Below are 26,291 nucleotides of genomic sequence, written 5' to 3' on the forward strand. Positions count from 1 at the left end.
AATTATTCACATTTGGCTTCAATTATTTTCAATCACAAGCAAAATATTGAAAGATAATTAATAATTTTAATTTTCACCACGACTTTTTGACAGGACAAGTACCGGCTGAACTGACAGACAATGACATTTGCGTGACTAAACATGGCGGATTTTCGGCCGCATTAGGTATTTACGTATTTTCATGGAACACTTTATGTACGTACTGAAATACTGTCATCTTCTTTTGCTATGGGTTACAGTGCTGAGTAAAAACGAGACAGATATATATTTATGTGTGTGCCGTCAAAATGGGTGCTATTTCTATAAGCAATTGTACGTATAGAACAATATGTCTTGTCCCTATTATATAGGTCCATGGCAAGTTCAAATCAAAAGCTGTCAACGTCAACGTCAAGTTTTTTTTTCTGGACTGACTAAGACTAGGGTCTTAGGGCAATACTGCCGTATATTTTATAAAATTTATTAATAGGGAATATTAGACAAAGCTCTGAGTAGGTGGCACCACTAGCACATACAGTAAACAAACCTCATTGACATCATCAATGACACATCATGCGTCACTAGGTCAATGACATGGCCTACCGTGAAACACGACAATCGAAAGTTCGGTTTCTGCCTCTCTATCACTCTTGCTTATTCGATCGATAGAGAGGCAGATAAAGAAATTTCGCGTTTCGTGGTAGGCCACCTGTAAACAAACCGCCTTGGTGCATCAATGTCATAGTGAAAACTTGTCAAAAAAACCGGGCAAGTGCGAGTCGGACTCGCACACGAAGGGTTCCGTACCATTATCTATAAAAACGGTCACCCATCCAAGTACTGACCCCGGCCGACGTTGTTTAACTTCGGTCATAAATCACGCTTGTTGTATGGGAGCCCCACTTAAATCATTATTTTATTCTGTTTTTAGTATTTGTTGCTATAGCGGCAACAGAAATACATCATCTGTAAAAATTTCAGCTGTCTAGCTATCACAGATCACGAGATACAGACGGACAGCTTTAAATCCGTTAATTGTCATATGTGTGGTAGCTTTTCTTAGACTACTTGGAGAAGCGGCAGAGATGGCGGACAGGGTGCCATCGCGTTGAGCATCATCCATCCATACGGCATTTGCTCTGTGTGAGTATTGCTGAATGCTTGGGAATTTATTCCAGCATCTTCGAGAGAAATTGCCAAGTTGACCGCTTCGTCTAAGCTCAGGTTTAATTTTTCTAAGAGTCTCTCCCTTATTTTTTGCGAACTAATGCCAGCGATGAATGCTCCACGCATGGACTCGTTTTGGTGTTCGTCTGCAGTCACTTGCTTAAAATTACATTCTTGGGCAAGAATTTTCAGAGCTTGAACATACTCTTTGACGGTCTCGTCAGATCGTTGTCTTCGCGTAGCTAGCAGGTGTCTGGCAAGGACTTCGTTTTTCGGTTTTACGTATATTTTCTTTAAAGTGCTGATGGCGTCGTCGTAAGTTTTGCTTGCACGTATATAAGAAAATATGGTAGGAGAGAGATGATTTACCAGGAGCTTCAGTTTAACGGAATCCGTTGTGTCAGCGGTACATTCTTCAGATAGAAAGTTATTGAATGTAAAATACCAATGGGCCCATTTTAAATCAGACGCGGCGGCACTTGGTTCTTCGTCGAATCGCTCGGGGCGGAGATAACGAGATAAAGTTTTAATTTCGTTGGACATATTTAGTTATTTTAGTTTAGCGGAATAAATTGATACATATTAAGAGAAAAACCATACGGAAACTTGGCTTTATTCCGCTAAACAACTCCATGGAAACAGAGTAACCATAGGTAATATAAATAAATATAGAAGAACGTGAGAAGAACATATATGGAAACAATCATAGATAATATAGAAATACACATCACCTAGGAACATCCATAGACTAAGAAAACCGCTTAGCGTTACTCGTTAGTCTCCATAGGCTACGGTGGCTAAAAACGAGAAAAAAACTGCTTATAAATTGAATTTAGCAAGGAGCAAGTACCATCAGGGACTCATGTGTTACGAGAAGGTGTCGTTGACCAACCCGCCGGGCCGCGGCCGGGGAGCGTACGAGCATGAAGGTATCGCGGCTGCTTGCGTATCTTAGTCTGTATACGAGTACTTTTGGTTTGTTTACCTATAATTATGATTCTACTAGTTTAAAGTATTGTAGTAGGAGATCCCACATATATGGCCGACCTTCACCAATCTGTCTGACGGATGAAACTATGAAAATATGAAAGAAAATATGTTCCAGAACATAAATAAATAGGGTTGCCTAAAGAAATATGGTCAAGGCTATTTTTAATAAATTTTTGAAAAAAAAATTTTTTCGGCAAATTTCACCGATTTGTCTGACGAACGAAATAAGTTTCAATGGAAAGTATACAACTTGTACAACATAAATCAACTAGGTTGTCTATCTTTTTCCGGTCACTATTATGTGGTTGCCGTGTTTAAAGAGGTGATTTTATATCGATAATTGCACTCATCTGTCTGACGCTTGAATTATACATCAAAATAATGGTAATTTTATTGCAAATACAATGGCATAGGGTTGCCTGCGAAAATCCGGTCACAACATAGATCTAGTATTACATAGATGAGCTATACGCGTGCCTCCGTGAGGGACAAAACATACGCAAAGCGACAATATTAAAAACACGTTTTAACATTCCTGACAACATACCAAAAACAATCTACGTAATTCGGTCGGGTTATTTGTTGCCCACCATAAACCATACTAAATTTTTGGTGAGGAACAAACAAAAAGTGAGACTGTGACAAGGACAAGCAATAATACCGCTTTCTCTGCTACTCCTACAGAAATTTCCATAAGTGCATCTCGTTCGGTCGTTTGGCCCCTCCCCCCGTGTCATCTCTATGTTATTGTACCTCTATGGGTCACAAATAAGGGTTGCCAGACTTTTAATTAAAATAAGAAGGGAAGACTTTTAGCGATAACTCATAAACGGCTTAACTGATCAAGTTTGTTTTAATGTTATTTGATTGAGTTTTTTAAGCACTATTTTTATGATTTTTTTCCATATTTTTTGGATGGATGGTTCAAAAGTTAGAAGGAAAAACCTTTTTTTTTTCTTTCTAAACGATTATTTCCGAAATGATTCACTTTATCAAGAAATGTTGTTTGAAGACCCCTATTTATTTTGAAAGGCCTATCCAACGACACCCCACACTATAAGGTTGAAACGGTAAAAAAATTGTCACACACATTTTGTTTCTTTCAAAGCGTTTATTTCCGAAAATATTCACTTTATCAAAATATGTTCTTCTAAAACCCCTATTCATTTTAAAAGACCTTTCCAACAACATCCCATACCATAGGGTTGACACGAAAAAAAAATCCTCACGTACATTTTGTTTCTTTCGAGGCGATTATTTCCTAAAATATTCACTTTAACAAAAAATGTTTTTTTTGAAGAACCCTATTTATTTTAAAACTCATATCAAATGAAATCATCTTACAACATAGGTATCAAACGAACAAAGAAAAAAAATGTATGTGACAATTTTTTTCGCTTCAACCCTAGAGTGTGACATGTCGTTGGATAGGTCTTTTGAAATAAATACGGTTTTAAAGAAACCATTTTTTGATAAAATGAATATTCTAGGAAATAATCGCCTCGAAAGAAACAAAATGTACGTAAGGATTTGTTTTTCGTGTCAATCCTATGGTGTGGGATGTTGTTGGAAAGGTCTTTCAAAATGAATAGGGGCTTTAGAGGAGCATTTTTTGATAAAGTGAATATTTTCGGAAATAATCGCTTTGAAAGAAACAAAATGTGTGACAATTTTTTTATTGCTTCAACCTTATAGTGTGTGGAGTCGTTGGATAGGCCTTTCAAAATAAATAGGGGTCTTTAAACAACATTTCTTGATAAAGTGAATCATTTCGGAAATAATCGTTTAGAAAGAAAAAAAAAAAGATTTTTTCTTCTAACTTTTGAACCATTTGTCCAAAAAATATGAAAAAAATCATAAAAATAGTGCTTAAAAAACTCAATCAAATAAAATTAAAACAAACTTGATCAGTTAAGCCGTTTATCAGTTATCGCTAAAAGTCTTCCCTTCCTATTTTAATTAAAAGTCTGGCAACCAGTGTTGGCCGAAAGTTAATGCAAAAAATGCTGGCCATTAACCATTATAAATTGAATCGTAAACTGTGATCGTCCGTTACGGTTTAAGGTTCAATTTATAATGGTTAATGGCCAACATTTTCAATTCGCATTAACTTTCGGCCAACACTGCTGGCAACCTTTATTTGTGACCGGATTTTCGCAGGCAACCCTATGCCATTGTATTTGCAATAAAATTACCATCATTTTGATGTATAATTCAAGCGTCAGACAGATGAGTGCAATTATCGATATAAAATCACCTCTTTAAACCCGGCAACCACATAATAGTGACAGGAAAAAGATAGGCAACCTAGTTGATTTATGTTGTACAAGTTGCATACTTTCCATTGAAACTTATTTCGTTCGTCCGACAAATCGGTGAAATTTGCCGAAATAATTTTTTTTTTCAAATATTTATTAAAAATAGTCTTGACCATATTTCTTTAGGCAACCCTTTTTATTTATGTTCTGGAACATATTTTCTTTCATATTTTCATAGTTTCATCCGTCGACAGGTGAAGGTGAAGGTCGACCTTATGTGGGATACCCTACTATTATTTTTGTTGACTCGTAGAAAAAGTATTGTATACAATAGTGATTATGATTAATCAAGCTTTTCAATCTTTTTTTTATTTTATTTATTTATTTACACAAAAGGTACATGCTCGTAACAAAATTTACAATATCGCCAAACTGTAACCAGTTTGTTCTCGTAACTTAATTAGGCAACGAAGCTTCAACTCAGCAAGCTTCGTTGCCTAAACACGGTACTCGACTGAAAAGCTCTCATTATATCACGATTGTATAAAATACTAGTTTATAGGTGAATAAAATTTGGGGGGGTGGGGGGTGTATCTGGTTGCTGCTGTTAGGGCGGGCCGGATTTGTCACTACCAGGGCTCGGAACCGGTTTTTTTTTAAAACCCGAAATAGTCCAATATTTTAAATTATTTTATGCTCTTTACGTAGGACTGAATCATGTATTTAGTTAACAGCTTCCTATTGTTAGATTGTCCCATTAAAAATTAAATAATAAACCAAAGAACGAAAAAGGACGTAATAATACCGGTATTTTTTGTATGAAGTAAAAACCGGTTCCGAGCCGGTCACTACCTATACTAATACTTACTTTGCTCTGACTTTCACTGTCCACATTCTGGCACCAAAATTGTATTTTCTTCCGGATTATTTTCTAGGTTGTACTTCTGTACCTAGGTTAAAATTTACTTGCATTATTGAATTAGGTATTGTGTTTTATATTTAGTTAATACAAAATATAATTAAACAAGGTTAGGGTAGGTACTTACTTTAAGAAACAAGTGGGTAGTAATAGAAATATATGTATATTTTATTAATTCATGATTGGAGATACAACAAGAATGAGTAATAAAATTATTTTAAGTCGTGTGCTTAAATTATCCTTGTAAGTATAAAAACTCATTAGCGTAGAAATAAACCATTTTTAAAATGCGCTCCCTCAGAGCACACATATCTTTCGCCGTTTGCGTGCGTTGCGTCTATAATATTAGTTAGATGACTTGTTAGGTCACTCAGATATAGGCGCTGATGCTACTTTATATATGGTTCATATCTAATACATAAAGGATGACTCACGTTAGACCGGGCCGTATCCGGGCCGCAGCTTCCGGGGCTTTATTTTCAATGACATGACAGGTGATCACGTGAGGCTTTCTATAGAAAACGATGCGCCGGAAGCTCCGGCCCGGTCTAACGTGAGTCATCCTTAAGTTGGCACATGCAAAGACTTGTAAAAGTAAGTAAACATAATATTTATTATTTTAAACTAATAAGGCACTTTGCGGGTTTATCATTGAAAATTAAAACGAATGTTTTTGATACTGACCTAGCTACTTTTGATCTTAAATGATTTTATTTCCACCCAATTTTTTGTCTAGCGTCTGTGGCTACTTTGTGGCACACTTTCCTTTTTGGGCCTTAACAATTATTCCGTAAGGTAGACGTTAACTACATTTTGAGCTAAAGATCAAACATTCACATTTTAATGTACAAGTAACATACTTAACAACGTTGGACATGCTTACTAATATTTACTGCTATGCAGCTACATTAAATCACTGGCTATAATTAATTTCGAAAATATCGAATAAACCTAATAAAAACATGACTTGGTATAAATCTCATTGTTATCAAAAGTAGCAATGCGTTTAGAAAAAAAAATTAGCACTTTCTAAAAAATAAGTACCTAGTAACTAAACATATATAAACTGGATCATTAAAAACCCCTGGAAATACAATCAGTCTCATTTCTAAGTAAATTGCTAGTCATTTCACTTGAGCGTACGCTTTGGCTTCGCAAAAAGTCTTCTTAACTTCTTAACAAACATGTACAAAAACAAAAAGGCGTAGTAAGCCTATTTCTGGCGCTTGAAATAGATAATGATTGTAAATTTCCTCGAGCCTGCTGCTACCGACAATGGCTGGGACGAGGTGGTCGTTTACTTAGAAAGCTTGCGCTCCAGCTGGTCGGCGATAGCTAGCAGGAAGTCTTCAGTGTGCAAGAACATGCCCTCCTTGGTGTTATCCATGCCGTGGATACAAATCACCAGGTCCTTAGTCATCTTGCCGCTGTTGATGCACTCCACGCAAGCCTGTTGATTTAAATATATTTTGAATAATTACTTATTCGTACTAAAATACATAGGTGCCTTAACCCAAACTGCATGCATGCTACTGCCTCAAATGTGAAAAGCCATGTCGCTGCCCGGATGTTTGACATTTGCGGCAGTAATACAGTCGGCAGTAATATAGTTTTTGGCGAACCGCGAGTTGTCAATTCGGCGCGATGTATTAGAATAGTATTTGAATGTTTATTATGGTATCACTTTATTGTTTTTTTTTGTATCTGACGAGAACTAGTATGTATGTACTTAAGCGATTTGTATATACATTATAATCTGTAATGCATATATTATGTATGTTTAATAAATAAATGAACGAATGAATGACGAATTCGGCCGTGTGCACAAATAGTTATTTACGATACAAGTGCGGAAAAGAGGAAATTCGAATTACCTATACGCACGTGTTACGTACAACGTTTTACAGTACATATGGCCCTTTAAACTTTTGACATACACACGAAAAGAGCGATTTTATGCACTAGTGCGGGAAAATAGGGCCATATGTACTGTAAAGGCCATTTTCATCCATTCGTGAGGTGTATACTGTATACTCCAGCAAAGAAACCTGTAGGCTGCTGAAGGATTACCTCTTCCAGAGAGAGCGCGAATTTGGCCAAATCGGGCGTGTTGTCCAGCTTGGCGCGGTGGATAAGCCCTCGGGTCCACGCGTAGATGGACGCCACGGGGTTGGTGGAGGTGGGCTTGCCCTGTTGGTGCATGCGGTAGTGGCGCGTCACCGTGCCGTGCGCCGCCTCCGACTCCACGGTCTTGCCGTCGGGGCACATCAACACTGATGTCATCATGCCCAGGGATCCGTAGCCCTGGGGTAAACATCAAATTAGCAGAGTTAGTCAATATCTATCAACATTTCAAGTGCACAGTAGGTAAGTATGTAATAGTTATCGTTTCGAACATATTTACAACGGAACTGAAACTAGTTACTTTAATAAAGTGTCCGGTCTGTTTCGTGGCCCGGACTAAGATGAGCAGGTAGAGTAAGATGGGTAGGTAGGGTAGTCGAGATAGGTAGTAGTGAGACCTGTGCGACGATGTCGGACTGCACGTCGCCGTCGTAGTTCTTGCAGGCCCACACGAAGCCGCCGCTGCTCTTGACGACCTGCGCCACCATGTCGTCGATCAGGCGGTGCTCGTACCAGATCTTGGCGTCTTCGAACTGCTTCTTATAGTCGCTAACAATTAAACACCGATTTAATGCAGACTCATACATTCTCATTTAGGTTCTAACATGTGTTTTTTGTTTCCTAAAATTAAGTTGGTGAAATAATTTGCGTACAGGATTAAACCTATGTATTTTGTGTATTGGATGTTATAAGTCGTATCCCGAAATTGGGCTCTATTTATCCTTAACTTTCGGGAACAAAAAACACAGGTTTGGTTTTGCTGTAGAGGAATATTAATGATCCCCCAATATTAATACAAATAAAAAACTAAATACAATGTAAATTGTATTGTTTGTATTAAAAGGGGATGTAGGCTCAATGTTTATATTATAGCTTATATATTTATAGCCGAACAGAAACATAAATACCTCTGGTAGACCTCTTCGAAAATGTCCTTAAAACGACCGTCATATCGCTTGAGAATTGTGTTCTTAGTAGACAAGTACAGCGGCCATTTCTTTTGTAGTGCCACCTAAACAAACAAGGCTTGTAAAAATAATACCACTAGAATAATAGTTTTTAGTGTGAATGACACCGCTAGTTCACCTGAAAGCTGGAATGTGCGAATGCGCGAATGGATTCGTCGGTGTTGTACATGCCGAGCGCGACCCCGGGCACCTTGAAGTCGAACAGCAGGCGCTTGTCTACCGTGCCGTCGGCCATAGTGTACACCATTTCCACCTATAAAATAAAAATAAAATAATAATCATTTATTTCGGACCACAAAAATCCATAACAAACAGGTTAGTCGAACATGTACATATGTATAACAAAGTTGCATTGATAACAAGACAAAGTGCGAATATGAGCTAAAATATATCTTATTAACTGGTTCTACACCCTTTAGTGAAAATCAAAGTGGCACTTTTCGGCCCTGCTTACTAGCAGGGGATCCTACTGGAGGATCAAAGTAATAATATTCTGTTCTAGGCCACGATTTTATTTCTTTTCTGCATACATTACATTACATTAACACTTGAATCCCTCGCCGTAAATATGGGTTATTCCCTGTAGTTACCACCAAACCGAGTTGGTGGTAACTACTGGGAATTATTTTTCCCAGTAGTTATCACTGGTAAAAGGTGGGAAAAAATTCCCAGTGGTTGGAAAATTGTTACCAGTGGTAACTACTGGGAATTTTTCACAAGGGAGCAAAATTACATACATATTTACGGGTTATTCCCACTGGAATAACCCGTAAATATGTCATTTTGCTCCCTTGTGGCCTTGTGACACAATCTACTATAGTAAATTACGATTTAACTTTCTACCATTTAAAATATTCTTTATCGTGCCTATGTATTTAAAATGAAAGGTATCTACCTAGTTAAAATGTTTTGTTTCTTTCTTGTAAAAATCTAAATTGATTATTGTGTAGCAAGAAATGGTACAAAGCTATTAAGTAGGTACTACTACCTACCTTTCCAGGTTTGGGCACAACAAAGTCCTGGGCCTTGTACTGGTCGCCGTGCGCGTGGCGGCCGATGACGATGGGCTTGGTCCAGCCGGGCACCAGGCGCGGGATGCTGGCGCACAGGATGGGCTCGCGGAACACCGTGCCGCCCAGGATGTTGCGGATGGTGCCGTTTGGGCTCAGCCACATCTTCTTAAGCTTGAACTCTGCGATATTATAAGAGTCGGTACAGACGGTCTGCAACCTGACTGCAACTTGTATGGGAACTGCACAACGACTAATATACTAACTATAACTATACTCTTTGACGCCTACGTTGCAGTTGGCGTGCAGTTCCCTTCCATTCAAATTGCAGTCCGTCTGTATCGGCCCTGTCTGGCTATCAAATGCCCTTCTGGCACATGTCATCCTGCTATTGTGACATTGATGTCAAATAGTATGTAAGTTTGGACTCACGCTCTTAGCTTTGTTTTATCAAAGATTACAAACAAGACTGTCTGAGGGCCTACGGATGTTTGTAATTTTGCTACGTTTGTGTTTCATCGCTTGTAATTCTCCACAATACATTGCACACAGCAAATATGTTGACCTGACATTGGGTTCGTTAGAGAAGGATCCTGCTGTAGGTACACAAGTATTTTTTTCATCAACAAACATGTAATTTGTAGAGTTAGACCAAGCTAAATTGGCAGCGATTTTGATAGCCCAGTGTGACCCAGACTGTGCTAGTGTTACTTTCAACGTAAAACTTCTATGAAATTATGACGTTTAAATAACACTTGCACAGTCTGGGCTATCAAAATCGCTGCCAACTTAGCTTGGTCTAACTCTAGGCTGCTTCTCGACTAGAGATATAACAAGCTGTACACATCATGCAGTATACATGGATTTGTTAGGGATGTTTATTTATTTTATTCGGCCTTGTGTTACATGGAAATTATAAGATTATGAGTTTTGGGTCAGGGATAAATAATTGAATTTAGAGAGAAGTTTAAGTTAAGTATAGTTCGTAGGTTAAGTAAAACCGCTCGTGCCACGTGCCACAACCACCTGCATAAAAACCTGCGTACTTCGGTTACTGAGTGCCGGCGAATCGAACACTACAGAACCAGTCTAAAATGTGTCATCGATATGCGTAACAAAGGCGCGTTATCGGAGAGCGCACCTACACTGTTTTTTTGAGCGTTGGACTAGCCCGCGCTCAGGTGCCAAATAGAATAAGTATGACCCTTTTTTGCAGGTAAGAAGCACGTGCGGTTTTACTTAACAATAGACAATAGGATTAGCCGCCGGGCTCTGTTACAAAGCTACGAACTATACCTACTTAGTATTTTAGTTGAAGTAATTTTTTAGAGCTGCACCTTTACATGATAAGCTGTTTTCACTAGATAGGTACCTATACCTACTTTCAGTCTAGTTCGTATCGCGATCTAATTCAGACCTACACGGCTAGCACATATTTCGCGCCGTTATCATGTCGCGCTGATCTATCCGTCCCGCGCGGGCTGCTCTAAAATGTGCTAGCCGTGCTACAGCACGGCTAGCACATTTATGTATGCAAATGCATGTACACGTACATTTTATTTATTATATGTACTTATTTAGAAAACCAAATGTATTGAAATGATCTGTCGATCACATACTCGTAATCCTTGTTTATACCTATAATATGTGGCAGTGCCTACCTTCAACTCTCTGTTCATCAGGCGTGATGGTGGCGCACTTGATCCCGACGTTGTGCTTGAGGATGGCGTGCGCGGCGTCGATGGTCACCTGGTCGTCGGTGGCGTCGCGGTGCGGCAGCCCCAGGTCGTAGTACAGGCAGTCCAGCTGACAAACAACATTTGGAGATCGTACTATGCCACGGATTCAGTCTGTATCTTTACGTATTTAAATAAAAGTAAACAAACAATTTGTAAATTTTCAATTAAAAAACCGCCTGGATCAGTCACTGAACGACCTGACTTTAACCTACATTACCTATTTTATTGTGTAATGTTTTCATCTACCCTCAACTGGCTTAAGGAGCCATTTGAGGGTGGATTTTAATTCCTTTTATTTAAATAAATACCTAAAGATACAGAGTATAGTAGGGGGCTGTACTGGGAGTAATGTGTCGCTTTGCTCTTGTAGCGCTAATAGTTATATTACAATTGCCGAATAGCAGATATCCGTTTTATAAAATGGAAGCGGGTAGTTATTTTAAGTGGTGAATCTTTTTAACTTCCTTGGCTAAACAGATTTCCACTAGTATTAGAATAAGTCATGAAACGGGACCCAAGTTTATATGTATAAGTAATATCTTCTATGCCTTTCTTTACGTATAATAATTTATAAGTGCCTACATTTCGTCGTTGAGAATGCCAAATCCTGTATGTGCGCGATTTTAATCAAACTAGTGGCTCTGTGAGCTGTAGACCTTGCGAGCGTATATTATCTTATTGGGACCGTGCGTGCACGACGACAGCGCCACACAGCGGTTGCAACTACTTACTTTTAGGCCCGTATTTTGTCATAACAGTTATGATTGTAAATATACTAGTAGTTCGCCCCGAACTGAGAACTCGCGGTTTGCCAAAAATTATATAGAGCTATTGACTTTGTTGCACCTACTTACTCGTATAGTTCGACATAAAATAGTAGAAAATAATTTTCAAGAAAAAAAAACCGTCTTCTATGAGGGCCGGTGAAAGATTATTGTACATAGATGGTGCACTATGTAGAAAAGGAGGTAAAACCACCCACTTTTCTAGTAGGTAGCATTTCGTTTCTGTAAGGATCGCAGTTAGAACCTAACCAAAACCACTTTTCTAGTAGCATATATTTCGTTTCTGTAAGGCTCGCAGTTCTAACCTAACCTAACCCACTTTTTTTCGGTTCTGCGAGGAGTAGTAGTGGGTTTCCTTCGACACCCTTTTGAAGGGGTGTGAGCGGCCTCTTCTGCCTTTCGGCTGCGGAGGCTGTATCCAGTCGCGCCCCACCTTGTGGGGCGGTCGATCGCACGTCGTTTTGTGGACGGCTGTGTGTCTATTGCGGGCCAGCTTTTTTCGCCACCGGCCGTTATCCAACCCCGCGACCCCTAGCCTGGTGATACCGTTTGAGCGGGGCCAGGCATCGGGGACGCAGAGAAGCTGGCGTGTGCATCGTGCCTATGTAGGCGACATCCGGTGTGGCGTGTGCGTGTCTTCGTCATTTTCTTCTGTGGTGTGTAGGAGGGCTCGGGGGAGATGCCGAGCCCAGTGTAGGCCCGGTGGCCGCGTGTAGTGCGGCGCGATTCCGCGCAGGTGGTCGTGGCTGGAGTTGTCCGCGCGGTCATACATGACCCGCGCGAGAGGCTCGATGAAGTCTTCTAGGCTGCTCCATCTGCGAGGATCGCAGTTCAAACCTAACCTAACCCACTTAACGGCGCGTGCGGTGCGGTCTACGGTGTACGGGGGTTTGAGCGGGAGGGGCTAGTAAGTTTGGCATCACCAATCATCATATACATACAATCATAAAAAATAATTTTCAAAATCGGTCCAGTAATGACGAGGATATGGGGTAGCAAATATAAAAAAAATCACAATCGAATCTCCTTTTGAGATTTGGAAGTCGGTTAATAAATGAGGGCGCCACTTTCTACGTAGCTGTCACATTTTTGACGTAAAATGCTTACACATGGCAACAACTTATAGTCTGTCAAGCCATCTACGTCAGTAGAAAAAAGCGGCTAAAAATGTAGGCGCGAAGGGTTATCGTCCCATAGAAAATTTGAATATCGCGCCTTTTTCTACTGACAAACTTGTTTGACCGACTATGATAATTTTAGAGTTCCATTTTATTTAATTTCTACTATTTTATGTCCCACTACAGGCGGCAATGGATCAAAAATCGCGTGGATATATTACAAGGTCTGTAGAGCCCTTAACCCTTACTGTATCTGTGGTAAGCCGAGATATTTCCTGTCAAATATCAAATACCTATATTATGTTTATTTTGGCTACAAATATAATGACCACCAAAAAATACTTTGGTACCCTAAAAAAAAAAATCATGCTTACCAAAAAATATTACTGAACACCAAAAAAATAAGGCCTAAAAATACAAAAGTACCACCATTTTAATTACGACTGCACTTCAAATTGTATTCAAATACCAAATATATTGAATGATCACCAAAAATCATTAATGATCACCAAATCTTGAAGACCAAATTAATGCGATATTTTCACCTAAATAAACCACTATGATTACCAAAAAATGTATACATATTACCAAATAAAGTAAACTGATGCCAAAATTACTAGCCCCTCCCGCTCAACCCCCCGTAGCCCGCACCGCATACCTACCTAACCTAATCTACTTTTCTAGTAGCATTTCGTTATGCTACTAGAAAAGTAAGTTAAACTGCTATCACTTAAGTGGGTTAGGTTAGGTTAGCACTGCGACCCTTACAGAAACGAAATGCTACTACAAAAGTAGGTTAGGTTAAGTTTCAACTGCTACCCATACAGATACGAAACGCTACTAGAGAAGTGGGTTGGGTTAGGTTTGAACAGCGACCCTTACAGAAAAGAAATGCTACTAGAAAAGTGGTTTAGGTTAGGTTTGAACTGCGACCCATACAGAAACGAAATGCTACTAGAAAAGTGGGTTAGGTTAGGTTTGAACTGCGACCCTTGCAGAAAAGAAATGCTACTAGAAAAGTGGGTTAGGTTAGGTTTGAACTGTGACCCTTACAGAAACAAAATGCTACTAGAAAAGTGGGTTAGGTTAGGTTAGAACTGCGACTGTTACAGAAATAAAATGCTACTAGAAAAAGGTGACGAAGTGGATTAATTAATTTAATAGGATAACGATATATTAAATATTTGCACATTTTTAATTAAAATGTGGTTACAATTTATGTGATCATTTACTATTTTTGCGTTTACAATGATTATTTTGGAGTAATTTGCTTTAGTAGGATAGCAAGATTTAAAAATTTGGTTATCATTTTACATTAAAATGGAGTTCTAATTTTGGTGGTCATTTACTATTTTTGGGTTTACAATGATTATTTTGGTGTCAATTTCTTTAATAGGATAGCAAGATGTAAAAATTTGGTTATCATTTCACATTAAAATGGGGTTTGAAATTTGGTAATCATTGACTATTTTTGGGTTAATAATGATTAGTTTGGTGTCATTTCCGTTAAAAGGATAGTAAAATGTAATAAAATTGGTAATCATTTCACATTAAAATGGTGTTATAAATTTGGTGATCATTCATGATTTTAGGGTGGTAAAATAGATTTTTTTGGTATTAAATTTTACTAAATCTGGTGATCAGTTAAATAGCAGCCGTTTATTTTTATCTTGCTAATTATTTCAAAATGGTAAATTTTAAAAACGATATTATAAAAGTGCAAGCCGAGCACTTTCATTTGATACCAAACTCGACCATACTTTCTTGCAAAAAGATGACCAGAATAGCAAGACCCCTCACAAATAGCTTTTTAGCCTTCTAAGCTCAATAACCCCTTGATCGAACCTGCTCATAATTTAATGACTAAAATATAATGCCCTCAACTACACGTTTACCCAATTTAATTTAAATTAGAACAAATTTACTTAAGTTCTTGAGTATCAAACTATCCTCTGATAGTTCAGCTTAAAAACATCGAAATGCCGGGACGTGCCCCTAGCCAGCCCCGCGTGTCCCAAGTCGAATGTAAGAACTTCGTTCGCTTCGCTCGCTTGTTCGAAAATTCTATCTTGTTTCATAACATTTAGAGCGCGATTTGCAGTAGTCGGGTTTTAGTTTTTGAACTTTTTTTTTATTTAATTAATTTTGGGGTCGTGTTTCGTTACTATTTGAAGTCATTTTATAGGTATTACTTTTGCGAGGGCGCCATCAGTAAAGAAACGCACGCAGAGCGCCGCATGTATCGGGCTACGCCCGACTCCTTTGACATGGAGGCGCCTTCGGCGCCCGGCTTTGGAACAAGTACGGCGCGCCATACGCCCGACTTTTTTAGTACCGTACAGCGCGCCTCGTACGTCGGGCTACGCCCGACTCTTTTAGTATGAGGGCGCCCGGCTTTGGAACGCGTACAGTGCGCCTCGTACGTCGAGCTACGCCCGACTCTTTTAGTATGAGGGCGCTCGGCCTTGGAACGCGTACAGTGCGCCTTGTACGTCGGGCTACGCCCGACTCTCTTAGTATGAGGGCGCCCGGCTTTGGAACGCGTACAGCGCGCCTCGTACGTCGGGCTAAGCCCGACTCTTTTAGTATGAGGGCGCCGAAGGCGCCCGGCTTTGGAACCCGTACAGCGCGCCTCGTACGTGCTTTTAGTATGAGGGCGCCAAAGGCGCCCGGCTTTGGAACGCGTACAGTACGCCATCTTTTAGTATGAGGGTTCGGCGTCCTGCTTTGGAACGCGTACGGCGCGCCACGTACGTCGGGCTACGCGCGACTCTTTTAGTATGAGGGCGCCGAAGGCGCCCGGCTTTGGAACGCGTACAGCGCGCCTCGTACGTCGGGCTATGCCCGACTCTTTTAGTATGAGGGCGCCGAATGCGCCCGGCTTTGGGCCGCATGCAACGCGCCACGTTCGTCGGGCTACGAGTACAATATTTTACGAGTAATAAATAATTATTAAAAACACCCTGTATAGCGGCCAAACGAATTTCTTTTGCAAAAACCTTCTTGTATCGCCGTAGTCGGGTAACACGCGGATAGAATCCAGAGCGCTTGTAGATTCATAGTTCGAATTACCTACCCGATAAATTAATGTTTTATCGGGTGCATGCAAGCAGAGCCGGGTGCAAAAGTTAACAATATGCTAATGTGCAAATGTGCTAATTGATCCCTTTCAAATGATATACAACAAGTCATCATTACTAATTTGATTTTTTTAGTTCGTGACTTTATGACATCTAAAGGGGCCCTGTTAATTTTTTTGTGACGTCATATAGCCAGCGGACGATTTAGACGGCTCGAATGAACCATCGTTTGTCAAATTATAATGTGTACTTTAGAAGTTATGAGGGAACAAATGAACATACATACATACCCACATCCACATACATACCGGTCAAAATCATATCCTTTTGCGTTGCCGTAGTATAGTAAAATAAACATATAGTAAAATAAAAAAAAACAAATGGAAATTTAAATGTAAAAAAATAGGCACAAAAAGTTATATCCCGGCATATAATTACTGGGGATCGAACCCCGACCTTCTGTGTGCAAACCAAAAAAGCGATTGTTTGCAAAATGAGCTATAATAGTTCTTAGCTAAGCTAACGAAATTCGGCTACTTATTCTCGAGTGAAAACTAAATATCTAAAAAATACCGCCTAAACAAGCGACAATTTTTTTCTGCATTTTTCGCTATTTACTCTGTAAACATGTCTCAAAAAGAAAAAACTCTGATGATATCGATACGACTATTTGTTTAGGCGCGAGGTATCACGATTCCACCATTTTTAAAAATTTCCAATAACCGGATCGACAAATTTTTTTATTTGTTCATAGAATCTGGTCACAAAATTTCACGAGAATCGGCTGAGAATTGTGACCTGTAGAGGAGAACATCCGGACGTACAAAAGCAAAATGCCCGAGTCGAAACGTAGACCTTCGCTACGCTTCGGTCAATTAAAAGTTTGTAGCTAGGTAACTATTTGTCAATCAAAAATCGAGCACATAACGGATTTGACATTCTCAACGACGATTTGCTTTTTATTAGATGCCAGGTTCAGTAGCCGTGAAATGGTAACAGATAGGACAGAAAAAACAGTTACTTTTGAATTTACAATTATAAGTATACTAGAAAAACGCCTAAAATCCCACGAGAATCACAAAATTAAAATTTTATCCAGTTCACATTTGCCACCAAAAGTAGTGGTACTTATCTGAAAGTTCGGGTCAGATTGTCGATTGTTAGAGTGCATTAATGCATTGCGTGACAACAGTTATGAAAACTATAAGTGCTATTCTTTTCAGATACCACTGCTACTTTTAGTAATAGCGCGTGACTAAGTATATGTAGATAATTGGCGTATTTTATATACTTACTTAATCATGTTTCGGTAGAATGTACAACAGATAGCTACCCAGAGATATACCTACATAATAGTAGTGCAGTGCAGGTTGAAAAAAATCAACTCTATGTAAAAAGTAACGTTATCGCAATAATTTATGACCCTTAATACTGGTTTAGGTAAGGCAGGTTTCTACATATATTTGTTTAACAGGCAATTCTAATGAAATAATCCTCAACAGAGAGGAATTTAAGGGTCAGATGCAGGTAGATAATTAATATTATCAACATTCCTTAAATAAGTTGTTGTAAAGTAGGTATTTTGTTTAGCGGCACGTAATGTGTAGGTATTTATTTCGTATAGGTAGATACATTAATTTACTGTTTGCGACCTGAAATGGAAAACGTAATATTTAATAATACTGATAAGTACCTATTCTTAGGCCACTTTGTTGCAGATAATCTGACTGGGAATCAGAGGTTACTTTAAAGGTTATTTAATCAAATTGAACATACTTTAAAATAAAGATAAAAGATACGGCTGATCAGACCAGATTATGATTAATGGGTTATTCCCACTAGTTACCACCAAGTTCTTACCAGTGGTAACTACTGGGAATTTTTTTCCCACCTTTTACCACTGGTAACTACTGGGAATAAAAATCCCACTAGTTACCACCAACTCGGCTTGGTGGTAACTACTGGGAATAAAAATTACCAATTAAAGTAGTTACCACTGGTAAAAGGTGGGATTTTTTTTCCCAGTAGTTACCACTGGTAAAAGGTGGGATTTTTTTTTTCCCAGTAGTTATTTACCACCAAAATATTGTTAGATTTTAATACTAATAAAAATAGTATAAATAGTATAGTATAAATGTAGCGTGCTGTAATAAATAATTATGTGCCAGTTAGTGATTCATTAAACTGCTTTAAAAGTGATCAAAAATATTAAAACAGTTTTACCGGTATAAGTGTAAAAACTAAAATAGGAGAGCCTCATTCTAGTTAAGTGGAAATTAACTTATTATCCGTATTAAATTTATCTTATTAACTGTAAATTGAATTACATATTTATACAAACGAACAAACAAATCAGTGAAAAACCGACAGAACTGATTTCGTTTTATTATTTACAGCTACTTCATTTCGTTCTATTATAACACGACGCAGAGCTGCAATGTGTAGGTATTGATATTATAGGGATGTTGCGGATGCAGATTTTTTTACATCCGCGGATGAGGTTGCGGATATTTAAAGTCTCACATCCGCGGATGCGGATGTCAAGATTTGGTACTTAAAAAACGTCAAATATTACATTTTTAGCAATTTTTATTTAAAAAAAACGAAGCGTTTAGTATTTGAGCAAGAATATAGGTGCGTTTTATTTAATAAACAGTAACTTGGCCGACTTTTCGGGATCTAGACGATTTCGTTATATATAATGACGAAATTACCTAGCACTTACGTTCCTGTTACCGACTTAGTCGACATTCGCATTATGCGGATGCTCCGCATCGATTTCATGCGGATGCGGATGCAGATGCGGATGTTCCGCGGATGCGGATGCGGATGCGAATATCCGCAACATCCCTAAATTTCATAATGTGTAGTCTGGCTAAATAAGTACAGGGCATGGTTGTTATTAAAACCGCTTAGGGCGCGCTTCGGATGGGCTGACTGCTCGGACTAACCAGCATAGGCTCGCATTCCAATTACGCTCGGGTACCAGAGGGGCATCAGGTACTATTCATACACTTCTTTTTTTGTATTTAACTTTTATTCTTTTGGAAAATATGTTTATTGGAAGAACTAGTGGTGGCAAATATGTAAAAATAATATCCAAGCTATTTAATTAATGTTCCCTATCTGCACCACAACTCTCATCGCATCTTGGTTAATCCTAATGTTGGCATAAGACAATGACAAAAACTACCATGATCCGTGAGCTTTCGGTCTAGCTCACAGGTGCCACCCGATAGGTAAATATAATTATCAAATTATGTCAACCAATACCATTCTTATTGGCCATTGGGGCTGGCAGTTATGCCGAACAAAGAATATTTCGCAAGGGTCAGACACGGGCGACACGGCGGTTAAGAACAAAAGGGTGCGCGGTGTGCGCCACACTCGGTTTTGCCACAAAAAGGCCGTTTTTGCACTCGTGGCATTTAATAAAAACAACACAAAGGATATTTAGGAACTAAACGATTGTTTTGCAATTATTCATACTTATATTGTAATAAAATAAAGCAATCAAAGTTGTAACCTATCAAATATGCATAAGGTATTAAGGTCCTACATTGTTTCTTACTTTACCGTGATAAATATTAAGAAAACTTAAAAACATCTATATTCTATACCAAATTTAATTGCAAGACCAACTCTACCTGGTTTTATAGACGTTCGCATTAGCACGCCATCGCCAACAGAATCACATAAAGTACATAATTATTATTTCACTCTTTTTCAGATTTTTGCTTTTAGCCTGACGCCTCAAGTTAAGGTTGTTTTTATTACTCACACGTTCTTCCAATAAACATATTTTCCAAAAGAATAAAAGTTAAATACAAAAAAAAAGCTTAATACGAAGTGTACGAATAGTACCTGATGCCCCTCTGGTAGAGTGTTATTACCATCCCGCTAGCGTGGGTGTTTAAGCAATCGAGCCAACCAGCGTAACATGACCGAGCGATGTACTACCCGAACGTAATTGGAATGCAAGCCTATGTTGGTTAGTCCGAGCAGTCAGCCCATCCGAAGCGCGCCCTAAGCGGTTTTAATAACAAGCATGCCCTGTACTTATTTAGCCTCACTACAAATTATGAATACACACATATTCCAGCTCTGCATCGTGTTATAATAGAACGAAATGAAGTAGCTGTAAATAATAAAACGAAATCAGTTCTGTCGGTTTTTGACTAATTTGTTTGTTCGTTTGTATAAATATGTAATTCAATTTACAGTTAATAAGATAAATTAAATCCGGATATAAAGTGAATTTCTACTTAACTAGAATGAGACTCTTCTATTTTAGTTTTTACACTTATACCGGTAAAACTGTTTTAATATTTTTGATCACTTTTAAACCAGTTTACTGAATCAGTAACTGACACATACATAATTATTTATTACAGCACGCTACATTTATACTATACTATTTATACTGTTTTTATTAGTATTGAATTCTAACAATATTTTGGTGGTAACTATTGGGAAAAAAAATTCCACCTTTTACCAGTGGTAACTACTGGGAATAAAAATTCCCAGTAGTTACCACCAAGCCGAGTTGGTAAAAGGTGGGAAAAAAATTCCCAGTAGTTACCACTTGTAAGAACTTGGTGGTAACTAGTGGGAATAACCCTGATTAATTTTGGCATACAGATAATTTTTTTGCCCACCTACGGAGCGGTTATCATTTTAGCAGTCTGTGTAGGTATAAAACTAGCCTCTGCCCGCGACTTTGTTTGCGGGGAATGATGATGATGATGACTGATAAAAACTATCCTATGACCTTACCCAGGTCTTAAACTTCATCGTCGCATTCGCTTAAGCGGTGTAAGCGTGAATAGGGTGATGAGGTAACAGACAGTTTTATTTTATATTATTAGTAGGGATGTAAGTATATAGGTAAGGTAAGTACGAGTATATTTGTGTAGAGAGTTCATTGTTCAACCGTATCGTAAAATTTATTAAAGCGATTTTAGTGAATGAGGTGTCGTTCGATTCGTTTTTATGACGCGTGTGACACAGGCATAGGCTACATACTTACGATTATTTGTTTGTTTAGCGATTACTATTCATAAATCATTGATTTAAGGTTTTTAACTGGACTTACACTTTAGTTAAAGCGCCCACTATACGGCTGTCAATTAAGCTTCCGACAGTCCAAGATCACCCTGACCTTGGCCGTGGCGCAATTCGGTTGCCAACCACCACCTACTACACTGTCGGAACCTACCAAGGACCCAGTGGTCGGAAGCTACTAAGTTACTATAGGAGAATATAAATTTATGTTGTCTTAGATCTTGATTCATGCTCATTTCGTATAGGACCCGCAATTCGGCCACATATCAAAGTTATTATTTTGAGATTAACCCTTTTAATAAAAAAAAAGTAAAGATCCCTTTAAGCCTTTTGTGTCCATGTGGCCATATTGTAGGCACCATATGATTTGTTGCATATAAATTTGTTAAGTATATGTAATTATTGAAGTATGCCTACTAACAGAAGGGAGAATAGGCATGTATGTATAAATACATATACCTAATTGGGCCAGATAATGTAACATTGCCCCAGTAAAATGCGATAAGCAAGGCACATACATTAGATAACTTGCAATCACAAGTACTTCAGCGTCATTAGACGTATTTACATCAAGCTTGCTATGCAGAGATAGCTAAATGACACCAGCCAGTTGAACATGCTTGTCTTCTATTGCCCGTGATAAATAGACAATAGGTATATGAAGCTAGAATACAGTGGATAAAATAATGCCACCATAATTTATAAGTCAGATTACTGTCTTCCCAAATATCATGTGTTTGTTTAGAGTACCTAAACTTCATATCAGTATTTGGCCACATGGCGCGTATTCACACTGTTTAAGAAGATTACTTAAAAAATGTTGAATTTGAAGATATGTAACATTTATTTAGTGTTATTTAAATATTGTGGAAATATGTCACAATACATACATACTTATACAAAATATTTAAAAGCATAGATATTACACTGAATAATTAATGTAAAATCTATGTAATGCCATATATGTGTGATATTGATTTGACCCATACAAGTATGGTTAATTGTGAGTTAACCTAGTCACTGCAGCAATAGTGTCAATGGAATATCTCATCACTACACCTTATAAAACAAAGTCCCCCGCCGCGTCTGTCTGTTTGTGTGTTTGCATGTTTGTTCGTGATAAACTCAAAAACTGGTGAATGGATTTTCATGCGGTTTTCACCTATCAACAGAGTGGTTCTTGAGGAAGGTTTAGGTGTATAATTTGCTAACCCATGCGAAGCCGGGGCGGGTCGCTAGTAAATTATATAATTGTATACATTACATTATTATTATTATTTGTATCTCCGTTTTAAAACTCTCGGGTCTTTCGAGCCCGGTCATTTATAAGGCGTGCGTGGGGTTATGGATCCAACATGTAGAGGCCGTTTGGAGAGATTTGATGTCATGTAGAACGCCTGCTGGAACCCATTCACGGGTACATCAATAGATACCCGTGAACCGGTTTCGACAGGCATTGGAAGCTATTGTAAAGAATATGGACAGAGGTCTATGGTTTAAGTTTGGGTGGAAAAAAGACTGGGCTATTGTAAAGAAGTCCGGACACCTACCATAACATTGCTTACACAAGTTATCGAGGCAGGCGATGACTCGCCACTCGTTAGATGGGCACCTGATGCGCCATCGTAAAGACGGCCAGGCGCAACACCGGCGTGAGCGGCTCAGGGGTGTCGAGAGGTGGTGCTGCGCTTTCTCCGAAGTTACTTGCGGCCTTATGCCCTTTAACACTTCCACCCCTGGAGCATATAGCTCTAGCGACTCCTCTCTGGACGGCCAATGAAGGCAAGCCAGAGCTGAGAGTCCTGCGGGTCCCCTTGGGGTCCACTCCGACCGACGAAGACACGCCGGAGACGGAGGCCCTGACCGACTCTCGGGAGCACTCGGGTCCGTGGGGTCGTTAGGTCGTTACTCCCCAACAGCTCGCCACAAGCTGCCCTGCGGGCTTATTATTATTCAGAGCCCACTGCGTCCCACTGCTGGGCAAAGGCTTCCCCCCTCTTCCTCCACTCGTCTCTATTTAGTGCAATATCTGGCCAGCCTCTCAAGAAGGAGTCCAAGTTATCCCGCCATCGCCGACGAGGCCTGCCGGCTCCCCGGTTAGACTCGTGGGGCTCCCACTCTGTGGTTAACTTGGCCCACAAGTCGTCCGGCATTCGGCAGACATGACCAGCCCAGTCCCATTTTGACTTAGCCGCTTTCCGAGCTACGTCCATTATTCGAGTCTTAGAGCGCAGTGCGGTGTTTCGGACTCGATCCCTTAATTTTACACCTAATATGCTGCGCTCCATAGCTCTCTGGCAAACCCCGAGTTTGGACTTCTGAGCTTCCGTCAAAGACCAGGTCTGAGCTCCGTAGGCGAGAACTGGAAGTTCGCACATGTCCATGTTGAGTGATAGAGGTAGGTCTCCCTTCATCAGGTGTTTCATTGACCAATAGCTCTTCCAGGCGTTTTCGGTGCGTCTTTGGACTTCTTTCTCCTGTCGCGCCTGGAAAGAGACTATTAGGCCAAGATAAAGGTATTCTTGGACATATGCGATGTGTTCTCCGTTTATCTCAATCCCACGTTTTGTGCTGTTAATCATGACCTTGGTCTTTGACATATTCATCTTCAGTCCAACCTCGAGGCTTGCGTTGCTAAGGTCTTCTAGCATATGACGTAACTCGGATGAAGTTGAGGAAAACAAGACTATATCGTCGGCGAAGCGGAGGTTGGTCAGCCTCCTCTCCCCGACTATCAAGCCCTTCTCTCCCCAACGCGGCGCAAGTTTTCGGAACACGTGCTCTAAAGTGCTGGTGAAAAGCTTCGGCGATAGCGGATCTCCCTGTTTAACTCCTCTTTGTACATCGAAGGACTGGCGAGAAGATTGAAGTTTTATGGCGGCTGTGCTATTGGAATAAATGGTACTATCACTGTCACTGTAACTGTTGCCAAAGAGATTTAATTTGTCTATGCTGTTGCTTAACTCTTAATTAACAATTCATGTGTCACTTTTAACTTTTGTGTTTGTACACATATAGTGTATGTAGTAAATAAAGGTAGTGGACCCCGCAGTAATTCCTCAGCCAGAAAAAACTTTACAGTATGATAAAGTATCAATAAATAAAAAGTATTGTATACATTTCCAAAGAATAATAATAATAGAATTAAAGTAAATACCTAAAGTCTTAAATCGTTAATATCTTTTTACGGAAAAATGCTCCGTTCAAACTTTCTTCACCAGACATATTCATGTAACGTATTGCAACAATATATGAAATATCAAAAAAATATCCCAGCAGAAATACCAGTATTAATAAAATAAAATTTTTTAGCGTGTCTTGGATCGGAAAATTGCTCAGTCTAATTTTTTCACTGGAATGCCATTTTATTGCCGTTTTATACCTACAAAATGAAAATCTAAAAAATTTCCACTCTCAGTTTTTAATAGTTCTATAATACATAAATTTCGATACGCATTTTTTTTGGATTTTTTTACCCACTGCGCCAAATTATATTCTAAGATCATATAAGAAGAAAAAAAATAACAGAGCAATTTTCCCATGAAAATGAGCATCAAAAAAAGGAAGTATCATAAAAAAATATTCTCATGTTTGACAAAACTTTTAGATTTTTTTCTAGTATCACATACTGATACAAATAACTTATTTTGTAAAATAATTTTGGACTGAGGAATTACTCGGTTCAATATATAATCAGATTTGTGTTTTTACCTAACTTAGGAGTGTTTTTTTTTTGGATATTTATAATGTTAGTCTCGGCTCATACTATACAATAACCAAGCTAAATTTCATCGACTGAGAAATTAATGCATGAGTCTCCATACAACAACTTGCTTCATTTACTACACTAATAGGCCACTTTGACCTTACTGTGAGTGTGTTAAAACACTGAAATAATATATAATATTACTTATTAGATTTACCTATTTGACACAACATTATAATACTGAATCAATATAAGCTGATGTTAGTAATCTACAATTCCATGTGGCAATTATTAGTATTTTTTTTTATTATGCACATGATAAAAAAAGTTCTAAGAGTGTAAAGGTTAATTTAACTGAATATTTACATACCTTCACATAGGGAAATATAAGCTTTTCTTTGATCATAGCCCAAATAATTCTGGTCATCTCATCTCCATCCATCTCCACAACAGGTTTAGCTGCCACCACCCTTTTAGCAGTTCCATCTTAAAAGAAAAAGAAATGGTAACCTTTGTAAGTGTTTTTGTTGTGCTTATTGGAACATTAATGCAATTGCAGGCAATATTGAATTGCATATCATGTAATTTTTTTTTCTAACGAGGTTAGGTTTTTTATAATGTGTTTATATATATTTTTTGTAATATTATGTAAGTGTTTTTATATTGTACTTTTATACTCACATTGTAAAACCCTAACCTAAGACCCAAGTTAAATAAAGGATATAATAACAAGTTATTTAAAATCTTAACTTCTGCCATCTGGCATAATAAATTCACTTAATCGGCGGTAGCTTAGTATTTAATTGTGGATGACACAAGGGACATATCATAACTATTAACTATATAAATTCTTCTCATGCAATCTCTTAAGGTTTTTTCTTAACCAAAGCCCAAAATACTGTAAAATTAAATAATTAACACTTACAGTTTCTGGAGGAATGTGTAATGTGTTCCGACACAAATTTAAATAATCGTTTGCTGTTATTACTGGCCATTTCTTTCGTCCTCTAAAACGGGTGCAGGCAGTTGTGGCGTGAGCCGGTACGAATTAATAACTCGTGCACGTCTGGGCAGGACGAACGACCCAACTGGAAAAAATAAAACGATAAACCGGATTGTCCCTTGCGACGGCCAATGTGAATAACTCTTCAACAACTTTAAATTTGCAGTGAGTTGGGCGTTAGGACATTAACCCGCTGTATTTAAAATTAAATTATGGAGTAGGTATAACAATTTTATTACTTTTTTACTGTAGTATTACCGCCGCCGATTAGAAATGGCACTAAATGTAGAATGAACAAGCAATGCGTGCTCGTTTATTTAATTGGTACAACCGAACCAGATAAAATTAAAGTCTAAAGTTGAGTTGCTGATTATTAGTGAT

The 26,291-nt window shown here is 38.6% G+C and overlaps 1 protein-coding gene across 1 annotated transcript; it reads right to left on the minus strand.

Moving 5' to 3' along the window:
* Positions 1 to 5,457: 5,457 nt before the first annotated feature.
* LOC134804983 (isocitrate dehydrogenase [NADP] cytoplasmic-like) lies at positions 5,458 to 26,040 on the minus strand. The gene is made up of 9 exons (XM_063778274.1): positions 25,833 to 26,040; positions 25,278 to 25,393; positions 11,077 to 11,221; positions 9,398 to 9,597; positions 8,524 to 8,658; positions 8,346 to 8,449; positions 7,836 to 7,986; positions 7,384 to 7,617; positions 5,458 to 6,763 (listed from the first exon to the last, which is right to left on the minus strand). The coding sequence occupies exons 1-9, from the start codon at positions 25,900 to 25,902 to the stop codon at positions 6,611 to 6,613; spliced, it is 1,308 nt and encodes a 435-aa protein (XP_063634344.1). The 5' UTR covers positions 25,903 to 26,040; the 3' UTR covers positions 5,458 to 6,610.
* Between the last annotated feature and the right edge of the window lie 251 nt (positions 26,041 to 26,291).

This window comes from Cydia splendana, chromosome Z (genome assembly GCF_910591565.1).
Source record: "Cydia splendana chromosome Z, ilCydSple1.2, whole genome shotgun sequence".
Taxonomy (NCBI): Eukaryota; Metazoa; Arthropoda; class Insecta; order Lepidoptera; family Tortricidae; genus Cydia; species Cydia splendana.

Coding starts and splice junctions, on each gene's coding strand:
- LOC134804983 (XM_063778274.1), bottom strand. CDS start 25,902: ATGGCCAGTAATAACAGCAAACGATTATTTAAATTTGTGTCGGAACAC. Junction 9,598..11,076: donor TGATGAACAGAGAGTTGAAG/GTAGGCACTGCC, acceptor ATAATATCGCAG/AGTTCAAGCTTAAGAAGATG. Junction 7,618..7,835: donor AGTCCGACATCGTCGCACAG/GTCTCACTACTA, acceptor TGTTTACCCCAG/GGCTACGGATCCCTGGGCAT.